The sequence below is a fragment of the Bubalus bubalis genome, chromosome 2 (genome assembly GCF_019923935.1).
Source record: "Bubalus bubalis isolate 160015118507 breed Murrah chromosome 2, NDDB_SH_1, whole genome shotgun sequence".
In the NCBI taxonomy this organism is placed as follows: Eukaryota; Metazoa; Chordata; class Mammalia; order Artiodactyla; family Bovidae; genus Bubalus; species Bubalus bubalis.
Window position 1 is genome coordinate 143,801,944 of NC_059158.1, and position 13,583 is coordinate 143,815,526.

Sequence of the window (13,583 nt, forward strand, 5' to 3'; positions counted from 1 at the left end):
GAAACATTTTATTTTAGACAGTTATAGATTTATAGAAAAGTTGGAAGCTAGCACAGAGCTCCTACATGCCTAGCACCCAGTTTACCTCATTACCATGTTATAATATTCTAGTCCACATGTCACGACTAAGGAACCAATACTCGATATTAGCTAAACTCCAAACTTTATTTGGATTTCACTAGTTTTTCCACAATTTCCATTTTCTGATCAAGGATCTCATCCAGGTTACCATATTACAGATAGCTGTCATGTCATGTCTATGACAGTTTCTCAGACTTTCCTTGTTTTTGATGACCGTGAGAGTTTTGAGAAATACTGGTCAGGGTTTCTGCAGTATGCCTCTCAATTTTGATTTGTTTGATTTTTTTCTTTGAAGTTATAGGATTTAGGGAGGAAGACCAAGAGAGGGAAAATGCCAGTCTCATCACACTGCACCAAAGGTACAAGCTATCAATATGACTGATTACCCTGATCAGCTGGCCGAGGTGCTGTCCGGTTCCTTCACTGTGAGGTTATGTGTCCCCACTCTGTGCTCTTGGGGAGCAAGTCACTTTGCACAGCCCACAATTAACGAGGGGGGAGTTAAGCTCTACCTCCTTGAGGGCAGAATATCTGCATAAATCACTTAGAAATCTGTACAGGATATTGGTCTCTTCTTCTCCATTTATTTAATTCAATTATTTATTTATATCCCCATGGACAGCTGGCTATTTATTTTATAATTTGGAGTAGAGCCCTATACTATGTTATCTTGTTGCTCGAATTTTTCCAGCTTTGGCTACTGAGAGCTCTCGTAGGTTGAGTCCTGTGTCCCTTTTACAGACTCCCATTCCTGTGTTCTTTTGAGCATTTCAACACACGATGCTCCAGGCTCATCTTATATATTCTCTGCCACAGCCCTAGAATCAGCCACTCACCAGAGCCCTGGCTCCTTTGTTTTGGAAAATGGCATCGAGAAACCAAGGTCGAGGCTTTTGGTATTCTCATTGCTACTGGGCTGTCACTGCTTCTAGCCCTCCAGGTGGACAGACCAAAGAGTATATGTGTGAACACTAGCCCATGTGTATACACATTCACAATGCGTTTCTGTTTACTTATTTAGGGATGAGATTTAGTCATATAGTTTCTAAATCAAATAAATATTTCTTAATTATTTCATAAAGTAGGCCATTAAAACAAAAAAGTATGCTTTTAGATGATACAGATAACATTTATGGAACTTTTGAAGGGAAAGAAGCCTTTATTTTAAGATGTGATCATAGCATCCTTGTTTAAAGGATGTGGGAATCTGAAAATAAGCACCTTTTTAGTATCACTGATTTCCTCTGAAAACTTTAGAAAGTTTGACTTAAACAGCTTCCTTAACTGTTGATACTGAACAAATTCTAGTTGTTTCCACTCCACTGAAATGTCAGGAAACCTGTGGGGATTGGAGGGCAGTTTCATGATGATTCTGAGTACTCTTCTCCAAGCAACTTTCTATCCCCAGTTGTGCATCAACACTTGCTTTCAGCAATATGATTTTTAAATAAACTTCGTAACAAAACTCTTGGCTTTACCACTTCATATACTGGTTTTCCATTTCAAAACATTATGGGAACTAGGCCATGATATTATCTGCTCTAAAAATTAAAAAAATAATAATAGCACATGTGCCTACTGATTACAATTTAGAAATTATGCATAGCCCTAGTTTTAAAAAAATCACTCTGAGATAACCGGGTCTCCTATCAGTCACTATACAGACACCTTCCTGTTGGTAGTAGAGTTCTTGGGGCATTTCATCCTACCTGGGATGCTGGAAGAACTAGATCCTGATTTAATGCTGGAGCTGGATAAGGAAGTCCAATCATAAGCCGATTCTGTCCTCTTCAAAGCTTCCTGATAGTTCATGTAGAGCTGCTTCCCATACTAAACAGAAGGCAGTAAATGAGGACATCTGAACTTTACTGGGTATGATATGGGTGTACGGGGTAGGAAAAGGGGACACATTTCTGTTTACTGACTCATAGTTTGTATTAAAATTAATACCCTATAATACTTCAAAAATTCTTTGAATAGCAGTAAATTAGAATCTACTCTTATCTGTCCTCATTTTTAGAAAGGCAGCAAGAAGTTAATACTTGATGCTGTTTAGGTTCATTATCAACATAAATATTTTTTCAGTTATTTTTAAAGCAACTTTGATTTTATGTCTATAATAAATTTTATTTTCAGTTACTTAAAAGTGAATAAATATCCTTTAAAGGACTACATATCATCTTTAAGGTGTCCTTAAAAATTTTTTTTAAGACTTTCTTTTTTTAGAGCACTTTTAGGTTCACAGCAAAATTGAGAGGAGGGTAGATTTCCCATGTACATTCACAGCGTCTCCCATTATTAACATTACCTACTGCTGCTGCTGCTGCTGCTAAGTTGCTTCAGTCGTGTCCGACTCTGTGCGACCCCATAGACGGCAGCCCACCAGGCTCCCCCGTCCCTGGGATTCTCCAGGCAAGAACACTGGAGTGGGTTGCCATTTCCTTCTCCAATGCATGAAAGTGAAAAGTGAAAGTGAAGTCGCTCAGTCGTGTCTGACTCGTAGCGACCCCATGGACTGTAGCGCACCAGGCTCCTCCCTCCATGGGATTTTCCAGGCAAGAGTACTGGAGTGGGGTGCCATTGCCTTCTCCGAACATTACCTACTAGAGTAGTACATTTGTTATAATCACTTAGCCCACATGGACACCTGAGGCTTCCTTAGGTTCATTCTCGGTGTTTACATTCTATGGGTCTGGACAAGTATATAAAGACATGTATCTACCATTGTAGTATCGTACAGAGTATAAATATTTTCATTGCCCGTAAAGTGTTCCACAATCCACCTATATTCATTTCCCCCCAACCCCAAGGCAGTTGAATTAAAAAAAAAATTCTTTTGTTCAGGCTAAACTCTGCTATATAACAACCATATAGTGCATTCTCCAAAGCCAAAATAAATCACTTTGGTGCTACATAAGCTTTTACCATGGATGCCAGCTGGTAAAAGTTTATCCCCATCACCGAGAAAAAACACACTTAAAACATGAAACTTAGGCCTGAGAGACTGAGACACTGGCAAAATTATGAATATGAAACAAAGAATAACTGTCATGACAACCAAAACCATATCATTAAATACCCATCATTCCATTATCAAACCAAAAGAAAACCTACCTTTGCGATGCGGATACCATTGACCCACTGGTGCAGGGTCCTCATGTCATCACAGCAAAGGTATTTGATGTACTGAGATTTCTTCTGGATCTGCGGGTGCTGCAAGATTAAAGGCAAAACCCAACTAAGTCCCCTGGAGAAACAAGAGATAAATTCTATCAAAGCTTAAACATATCCTGACAAATTACAGGTCACTGGAATAATGGCCAAATCATTTATACCTCTTAAATATCCATACGGTTGAATAAAATGGTCCTAAGTAAATGGTCCTAAGAAACAAGGAGGCAACTTGTGTTAAATTTTAGGCCAAGATGTTGAAAGTTAAAAAAAAAAATCCTTCCCATCATGGAAAACTCCAAAATACCCCTTTCTACCTTTCAAAGGAACAAAGTCTACCAAGGTTAACGAAGTCAGTGCAATTTTTAATCTATAATGGAAGTAAATGAATGAATGAACTGAAATCATGGAATCAGAAAACTCCAGATGAGAGTCTTTGGTAAAGCTTCCTGTGCTTCTCTGGAGGGGAACACCTGGGCGGAGATGAAGCACAGGACACAGCACCTGAATGGCAATGAGCTCACACCTGTGGCCGTGCTGCTCCCTGCTGTGGACTGAGCATCACTCTGCAGGCCCCTCTACTGCAGCATGTACTTTTTGGTTGAGGCTTGGATGGGAGGTGACTGACTTGACCTTGGCTACAAAATGCAAGTGCAAGAATAGACTCAAAGTATTTTAACTCCACTAAGCCACAACCTCTAGTTCCCTGGGAAGAAAAACCCTAAATCACACTTGGTTCTGGATTTAATGACTGTTAATTACTACCTCTCTTTTCAGTGGAAAAATTTTATTTCACCTGGAGAAATATTGAAATTTATGTTCAATTACAAGAGGCTGTATAAATTCTCTAACCAAATGTTTGTTGTGAAAACCCATGAGAGCAATAAAATAAGCAATTTTATAAGTTTTTGATGCAGCAGGAAAATTTGGCCACAAATATAAGTTATGTATATCTGCAGTGTTAAAAATCAATCCCTCTGGTTGATGAGAGAACTGTAAATCCATTTATTCCATTCTATTCATTGCTTTATAGAGCTCATCCCCAATGAGAAAACATTTAATATCAAAGCCAATTTAGTTACTGAAGGCTGCAGTCGGAATTTTAAACAATTAAGCCATCAACAGTAACAGGTTAGCAAAACAATACTTAACAGTTTTCCCCCTGATAGTACAGGCTTCACAGCCTTCTCTTGGAATCTAGTCCCTTGCCCTTATTGTTGCTCAGTCGCTCAGTTGTGTCTCTTTGTGGTCCCACGCACTGTAGCCCTGCCAGGCTCCTGTGCCCATGGAAAATACTGTGCCCTAGTATCTTCAAGAATACTAGAGTGGGTTGCCATCTCCTATTCCAGGAGATCGAACTTGAGTCATTTGCATTTCCTGCACTGGCAGGTGGATTCTTTACCACTAGTGCTCCCTGGGAAGACAAGATCCATATAAGTTATAATAAACCAACACAGGAATCTTGCAAGAGCAAAGGACAGGTAGAGGTGTATGTATTTTTCTGTAAAAGAAGGATGGGGAATTTTATTTCATTCACTCATTCAAGCAAGATTTAATGGGCAAGAACTACCTGCCAGCTGCTTGAAGTAGGTGTTGGGCTACAGCGTGCATAACATAGAAAGGTCCACAGTTCATGAAGAAGATAAAATGAGCTGACTGAAAGTGTTTTCTTTAGTGTTGCCAACTAGGGCTTAAAGAGCTGTTCTTCATCTCCTGCTTCCCCGAGGCCTCGCCTACAGGGCCGGGTTCAGATATCTGAACCCAGGGCTGCAGGACGGCTGAGCCTTTATCGCCATGCCCTCTCTTTACGGTGATTTACAAACCATCCTCTCCTGATTCCTTCTATTTCCCAGAAGGCAGTTAACACTCAAGGATGCTCAACTGTAGCAGCTGCTTGCCTGAGTGTATGTTTGTGTTCTCATCATTCTGTACAAGGGAGTGCTTTTTATCAATACAATACAGAAAACCAGAGAGATGATCCTCTATTCTTCTCTCTGCCTCTCTCTAACCTGAGAATCCAAATACTGCCCTGAAGAGAACTATGATATGACTGAGTATCTGCAGATAACTTCATTTTAGGGCCTCAAGAATTCTTTTTCAACTGCCCACGAAATAAAGACATTCCTTCTACAGCCTTCATTTTGGTCATCCAGGCTCTGCACCAGTGCCTTAGGAGGTAACCTGTTCCTCTAGGATGTTGTTACTGTATTTAAAGTGCCATTTATCGAGCACTTAGTATATACCAGGCATTAGGCTGAGTAGTTCACATATATTAGCTCATCCCACCCTCATGAACACCCCAAGAGTTGCATATTATTATTTCCACTATATGAGAAGAAACTGAAGGACAAAAGGGTTAAGACAGCATTCAAAGCTGCTCACAAGTGAAGGAATCAGTATTTGAAACCATGCCATCTCATGCCAGGGCCTAGACTATTAATGTCACACTACTGCTTTATTATGCTTTATTTATGATAGCTTCCCTGGTAGCTCAGACAGTAAAGTGTCTGCCTGCAATGAGGGAGACCAGGTTCAATCCCTGGGTTGGGAAGATCCCCCAGAAAAGGAAATGGCAATCCACTTGCCTGGGAAATCCCATGGATCAAGGAACCTGATGGGCTACAGTCCATGGGGTCGCAAAAGAGTCGGACACGACTGAGCAACTTCACTTATTAAGGGTGAAATTGTCTAAATTTGCTGCCTTACTCCTTTTTACCCTACACTATTATTCCACCACTTTAAAAATCACACAAGAGCTAAGAGTGAGTATGGAGGAGACATTCTTTGCTAAAAACTGGAAGCTCGACATTTAGATTTCTTAAAGACTCCAAACAGAATACAGGCATACCTCGTTTTACTGTACTTTCCCTTGGTACACTTTGTAGTTACTGTTTTTTCAAGAAACAAATTGAAAGTCTGTGACAACCCTGCCTGGAGCAGGTCTACTGGTGTCATTTTTCCAACAGCATTTCCTCACTTCATGCCTTGGTGTCACATTTGGGTAATTCTTGCAAAATTCCAAACTTCTACATTATTATTATATTTGTTATTGTGATCTGCAATCAGTGATCTTTGCTGTTACTATGACAATGGGCTGAAGGCTCAGATGATGGTTAGCATTTTTAGCAATAAAGTATTTTAAAATTAAGGTATGTACATTGTGTTTTCTTTTTTTACAGACATAATGCTATTGCACACTTTAAATATATTCACTGGGAAACCACAAAATTCATATAATTTGCTTTATTGCAATATTCACTTTATTACAGTGGTCTGGAACTGAACTCACAGCAACTCTGAGTTAAGACTGTATATAATGAAATTGCTCCACCCCCTCCCCCCCAAATGAACAGCTATTAAAAAGAAAGGTTATCATTTGATTTTTTAAATGATGTTGATTTGGAAAGTTTGCATTCTCTGACAAAAGGCAAAAAAATTGATAAGTAAATAAAAACATTTAAGAATAGAATTAAGAAATACTGGATTACTATCATGCTACCAGATTATTTTTCTCTATGTATGCCAGATATTAGAATGAGACAGACAATTCCTAAAATTCTGTAACTAAAAAGTGATGCTCTAAAATCTTGGTCCAAGTGCCAAAAGAAAATATTGACTATACACAATCCATTTATTACTCTGGAAATACACATAGCCCTGAAAATCAATTCTCTCAACTAACATGCTAGAAACTAAAAAATAAGACTATAAACTCCACCTTATTACTTCCAGGATTATCATTATAACATCTTTTTATTAATAATAGTGTTTGAGAAGTTCATCCTCATATTCTGTCCCTAAATTCTGACCATTTTTTTCCTTCCCACCTAACATATTAAATTACTTTGTCTCACTTCTCAGGGGATGAAAATTTAGTCCTAGCTAAGATGACTCTATTCCAACAATTATTGTGGTATATGTATTTTTACAACTCGGGTTTCCTTTAAGAACTTAAATATACATGCATATACATGTCTCCCAAGTGTGTACATCTTTCAGATAATATATCAACATATATCCTGTTTATTTCTATACTGTCAAATTTCATGAATCATCTCGTCCCATCATTATTATTTTCATTATTATCTTTAAAAAACTACCAAATACTGTGTTTTATGACTTCCTACAAGTGTGTACCTACTTCCTATCTCCTGCACTTCACTGGAAGGATTCAGACTCAGTCATTATAGCCCAGAGCTGATGAAGGGGATCAGGCCCTTACAAATATTTACATTTGCATTTGTATCGACCCTGTGTGGCAGTGTTTTTTGGTTTGTCAGAACTCATATGTTCAAGAATAAAAATACTTACATAGGCAAAAGCTAGTGCAAGTTTATAAGGAAAAAAGGCATGTCTTAAATACTAATAGTCGAGTGAAAGTTGCTCAGTCATGTCTGACTCTTTGCGACCCTATGGACTACACAGTCCATGGAATTCTCCAGGCCAGAATACTTGGAGTGGGTAGCCTTTCCCTTCTCCAGGGGATCTTCCCAATCCAGAGATCGAACCCAGGTCTCCCTGTACTGCAGGCAGATTCTTAACCAGCTGAGCCACAAGAGATGCCCAATAGTTGAGTGGTCTCAGGCAAGCTGATCCCTTAAACTGGTTTCCATATGTGGAAAATGGGGACTCTAGATGAGACTTGTGAGATGGATGCATACAGTGTTCCAGGGTAGTACCTTCCACCCTGGTTCTTTAGAAAATGGTGGCCATTATCTTTACTATTATCTACATACAGTGGTATGTTGTTTTTTTAGTTCAATACATTAAATAGTCCTAGACAGAGAGATAATATAAGTATGGAGACTAGTTTAACCTATTTTACTAGAGGAGTTTCCCTGGTGGCTCAGATGGTAAAGAATCTGTCTGCAATGCAGGAGACCTGGTTTCGATCCCTGGGTTGGGAAGCGCCACTGAAGAAGGGAAAGGCTACCTACTCCAAGTATTCTGGCCTGGAGAATTCCATGGACTGTGTAGTCCACGGGGTTGCAAACAGTCGGACATGTCTGAGCAACCTTCACTCAACTAGTGAAAATGGGGTTGGTTACCCACTCCAGTATGCTTGCCTGGAGAATCCCATGGGCAGAGGGGCCTGGTGGGCTACAGGCCATGGGGGCCGCAAAGAGTTGGACACGACTGAGCGACACACACACACACACACACACTCTTTACTAGAAGCAAATATGAAGCATACAAATCATTATTATAAAAACAAACCAATAAACCCTTGGAACAAAAATATTCTTAACCTAAGAATTCTGTGAGCGGCAAAAAGGCTTAAAATACTAGTCAATGGTCCTGCTTACTACTACTGCCCTAACAGACACAGCTGGCTGGCTTCCCCAAGGCTTTCTTCTCCTCCCTACCTCTTTTCTGACTGAGCCCCAATGTGCCTGAATTCACCTCAGAGAGTGAATTCTGACTAATGTAAACCAAAAATGGTGGCTTTGTTCCTTGCCAGTGATTAATGTAGGAGGGCATGTTACTCCAGGCCAGTGACCCTCAAGGAGAGGGCTGTTGGAGGAGATCCTGGGAGATACTTCTTTCCTCTTAAAAAAAAAAAAGACAAATGGAGGGAAAAATAGTCCCTCTTCCTCTGCTGGATTTTGCTGGGTCTATATATGAGGCAGTGGCCATTTGTGACTGAGGTGAGTCGGTCTGAGAATAAGCCGATATGCAGAAGATGGAACAGGGAAAGATGGAAAGAACTTGGGTTCTCACTGACAACTCTGAGCCACTTACTGCCTCTGTGTTATGAGACCCCCCAAGTAACTTTTATTTATATTTACCTTGTAAGAAATTAAAGCTGAGAAAAAGTCAAATGTAAGAATATGTAACAAATACACATTCCACTACCCAGAGCAGCAAAGATATCATCACATGTCATGTAACCTCTTAGAAAACTCCATTATACACCTGTGTGAGAATGAGAGTATAAAAGGCAAGTAACATCTTAGCATTATTAGAAGAATAACTTTGATATCATGGGTCCTTTGACAAAGTTCTCAGGGACTCCAGGTGACCCTGAACCTCATTTTGAAAACTGCTGGATTAAGCTACTTTATATTAACTTAAAAAAAATTATTTGCTACTGTAACTAAATGATATAGTTTTCTCCAAAAATGATCACTTAATAAAGGGTTACCATTATAATACACCTAATTTTATCAAAGCAATCAAAACTCTACCCCCAAACCCTAAACAACCACCTTCTCAAACCCAAGTGACAATTCTTAGACAAAAGCAAAGATGATATAAACATATAGACCTAAGTAGTTAACAAGGGGATCTCTGATGGAGCCAATGAGAAAAAACTTAATCATCCCCATAACTATATTGAACTTTTTAATGCTACCTTTCCCTAATGTTGCAATTTATCAATAAAATTCAGTAAAAATGTAAGCTCTCAAAAGTTCAGATATAAGTGTGAGAAGCTCAAAAGTTTGGATAAAGGGGAAAAAAAATCACTATAAACAGGTCACAATACACGCATGGGCTACCAGGGCCACAGTTCAGGAGAAAAGGGAGACAAGAATTATTTCTGGACTGGAGGAGAGGCAGTCTACTTTGAACTCTCAGGCATAGTGTCCTCTGATGGTTTCTCTGAGTTAGTATAGGAGAAGAACTAAAAAACACAAATATCTATGTTCCTTCCTCACTTCACCCCATATGTGGCTCTGATCTAAGTTTTCCTAAAATAAGGCTGCTATTAAATGAAAGTCTCAAATTTATCATCTAATCCATTTTATATGTTATGACTCACAGTTTATAATTCAGTACCCATTTCCCAGTATCATCGCTCTAACCAGGGTCAGCTACGGAACAGCACAGCTTCCTTCTTTCCTCCCCATCTCCCTCCCTCCCTTCCTCTCTCTCTCCATTTACTTTATTGGCTTTGCCTCCTGGCTCGTGGGATCTTAATCCCGATTAGGGACTGAACCCGGGCCCAGCAATGAAAGTGCCAAGTCCTAACCACTGGACTGCTAAGGAAGTCCCTTAACCATTGCTTTAAAAAACCTACACACCATAGAATAAAGCAAAAATAGTATACTCAATGGAGACCCAAACTATTCTAAGATGTCCAATAACCTTCTCTACGTCTAACATCAATTAAAATTCCTAAAAAGAGATACATGTTTACCTTGAGCACCAAACAATAGTCTGTAGGAGCTTTGTATTTGTTCCGATAGTCCTGTCCATAGTAGACGTTTACATGATCCAGCTGAAGAAAGCACACCAGGTCCCGAGAGACCTGAGAAGAAAAACCCCCAAAAGACTGAATTAACAATAACACGTAAACAAGCAAATATCACTGGTAACAGCTTTTACCTGAGAATCAAGCTTTACCAAGTAGAAATTATTGCTATTTTGTAGAAGACAAGACAGTGAGATTCTCTATAGATGTTTCTTCCTTAAAACTACCACACAACAAGAAAGGCAGTCCATTTCACTTACCATCTTGTCCTTACTTGGAAAGGGTGGTATTTTAAAGAGACTTTAAATACAGTATAGTATATTAAATACAAAATAGTATTATAATAGAGCTCTCTGGAAAGAACAAGAGATACCAGGCAGTTCGGTGCCTGCTGTGCATGTCTCAAGCACAATTCTCAAGTCAGTGTTTCCTCGCCAGTTAAAAAGGGGAGACAACAGTTACCTCTCGAGATGGTGGTAAAGACCTGATGAGATGATCCTGTAGAGAGCTTCAACAGAGCTGGCCCCGTAAGCACAGAAGTGACAGCTACCACCAGGGCCCGCAGCAGAAGTACATTACCTAAGCAAAGCTGAAATGCCTACAAGCCCAGAAAGCTATTTTCCCCCAAACAATAAAAAACAAAAACGACTCTGGCAGAAGTTTTAAAAATAATAAAAGCAGGGTTTCAAATTCACCAGGAGAATCGAGATGGGCCCAATGAATGAGCAGAAAGTGAACATTTTCAGGTTTCCTCTTCCTTATAATAGATCAATAAACAAAGCAATGCTCACGAATGGAAACAAATCACAGCCTGGATCACAGTGTCAGTCTGCTCACTACAGATTAAATTCAGTCAGCATAATGAGGAAGCTTAAGTCAGCAGAAGGGACACACCTTTGCTTTTCCTTTAGGGACATAGTAGATACCAGATGCTCGCAAGAGGAAATAACGTTTTTTCCAGGACTTCTTGCCATCATCTTTCAACCAAAGGACTCCCTCAATTTCTGGTACAGTTACAGAACTTCCACAAAAACACTCCTAAAATAAGAAGATGATTGGGAAAGATATGATCCTTGGATTCTCAAACCAAAGTTGTGTCTACCCCTGTGAAATGCATGACACTGTGATTAAACTAAAATACCTTTGTATAAAAACCACACGGCTAATTTTACCTCAGTTAGAACTTTCCAAACATTACATGGCTTTACTTTGGAACAACTATGGCAATCCCTTTGAACTTTTCCCTAAAACTGTTTTGACAAAACTAAGCTGAAATGTCAGCTGAGCTGCACATAACAGCATTTAAACGCATTTGTAAAAACATAGTTACAGTAAATGTAATGAAAGCATCAGAGCTAACATAAGCATTAGACTTTATTTGTCTCCAAATTAACATTTAGATTAGCCACTAACTGTGTTAGTGCCTCAGTTGTATGACTCTGGGACCCCCATGGACTGTAGTCTACCAGGCTTCTCTGTCCATAGGATTCTCCAGATAAGAATATTGGAGTGGGTAGCCATTTCCTTCTCCAGGGGATCTTTCCAACCCAGGGATCAAACCCAGGCCTCCTGCATTGCAAGCAGATTCTTTATTGTCTGAGCTACAAGAGAAGCCCAAATTTATATCAGCTGCATGCTAAATAGGAATATATTTTAAAAGAAGGCAACATGCTAAACAAATGATTGCACTTTCACAATTTAGAAACAATCAGTGCATATGATCTAAAACAAGGCAAGCATTTATTGTTTAAATATTTAATACTAAATTGAAAGGAATGTAAACAAACTAAAAATTTTGTATTCTAATGTCTATATTTAGATAAGAATTTAAAAAATCAATCATGTATTTAGTAAAGGGAAAGTAGAAATCCTCACCAAATTTGAACACATGAACATGAATTAATTTCTTCCCCCAAAACACAGAAAAATTAGGAATTATGAAGAGAATTTTTCTTAATTATAACTAGCCTCCCTATGAAAAGCTGAGTGCTGATCTTCATCCCCCTAATAGTCTTGTTGCTAAATATGAATTTTTTCAGATTATCAAACACACTAACATCTTTGACCTTAGTTCTCTAAAATCGGCAAAGGGCAAAAATTCAATTATATTTGAATTTGTTTCATTAATCTTCAAAATAAGGAGATGTATTTTTTTTAAAAATCATCATTATGATTTTTAAAATTAGTTATTTCAGACTAAGGTTTGAACTATTTGGTAAATAACTAACTATATACAAATTCCTCTCTGGGTAAGCAGATAAAAAAGCACAATAACACCCTTCACTGACCCAGCCTTTTCTCTCACTTGTCACCTTCTAAAAGCTCCTAAGTCCTTTCAACCCACTAGTATACTGCTTGGCAAAATAATAGTTTTTATAAGGTTCTTCAGTGTTCTAACATTCACAAAGCTGAACTCTCCCCATCAGGCTATGGAAGAAAATAGGCTTCTCCAGTTACAACTGTAATTATCAATACAGAGCACTGACATTCTGGGCTTCAAAAAAGGTGCTTAGCATTTTAATATTATAATGTACAAGGGGGGTGGGGAGGAAGAGTCATACCTCCAACAGCACTTCTTTGTTTCTGTCTGCCATCTCAGCTGTTTCCTTTTTCCCCAGAAGGTAATTCTGGAAAAAACGAGTAGATGAATGTTAAAGCACAAATCCACTCTACTATTCTCCTGGCACAGGTACACAGATGATTTCTTCTAGAGACACAGCAACTCTGTGTCTATTTCTGCCTATGCAGAGTGAGGGGAACATTCCTTTGAAACCTGTTCCTGGCATCCTCACAGAAATGCTTAATACTGGCCTCCTCCTTACTTTATCCATTTATTTTGAATGAGTCCATAAACCGCCCTCCCCCAAATCCTGAGGAGGTATTTCATGCCACAGCTAGCAGTATGTTTTCGTATATCTAATGAAAGCTACACTGACAGGACCTTAAAGGTTTACGAATTAGTAAGTACAACAAGTGGGGCAAATTTGCTTAAAATATGCTGAGCTTAACTGATTCAGATGTAGTAAATTTAATCTATGTTCTGGCTTTTAAAGAAGAAATCCCAAATTCCCTGAGGCTACCATGATCTCATTTACTCAACTAAAATCTGAATTCTAATTATTATCCTTAAGAAACT

General features: G+C 38.8%; 1 protein-coding gene across 7 annotated transcripts in view; it reads right to left on the bottom strand.

The window, feature by feature from the left end:
- Window positions 1-13,583, bottom strand: part of RAPH1 (Ras association (RalGDS/AF-6) and pleckstrin homology domains 1) — a 102,903-nt gene that overhangs the window by 11,564 nt on the left and 77,756 nt on the right. For all 7 annotated transcript variants that reach the window (XM_045164467.1, XM_045164473.1, XM_045164471.1 and 4 more), the window contains 5 exons: window positions 13,009-13,074; window positions 11,342-11,485; window positions 10,394-10,504; window positions 3,196-3,294; window positions 1,791-1,911 (listed from right to left, as the gene is read on the bottom strand). In XM_045164467.1, coding sequence (XP_045020402.1) covers window positions 1,791-1,911; window positions 3,196-3,294; window positions 10,394-10,504; window positions 11,342-11,485; window positions 13,009-13,074 — 541 coding nt within the window. The remainder of the gene's footprint in view (window positions 1-1,790; window positions 1,912-3,195; window positions 3,295-10,393; window positions 10,505-11,341; window positions 11,486-13,008; window positions 13,075-13,583) is intronic.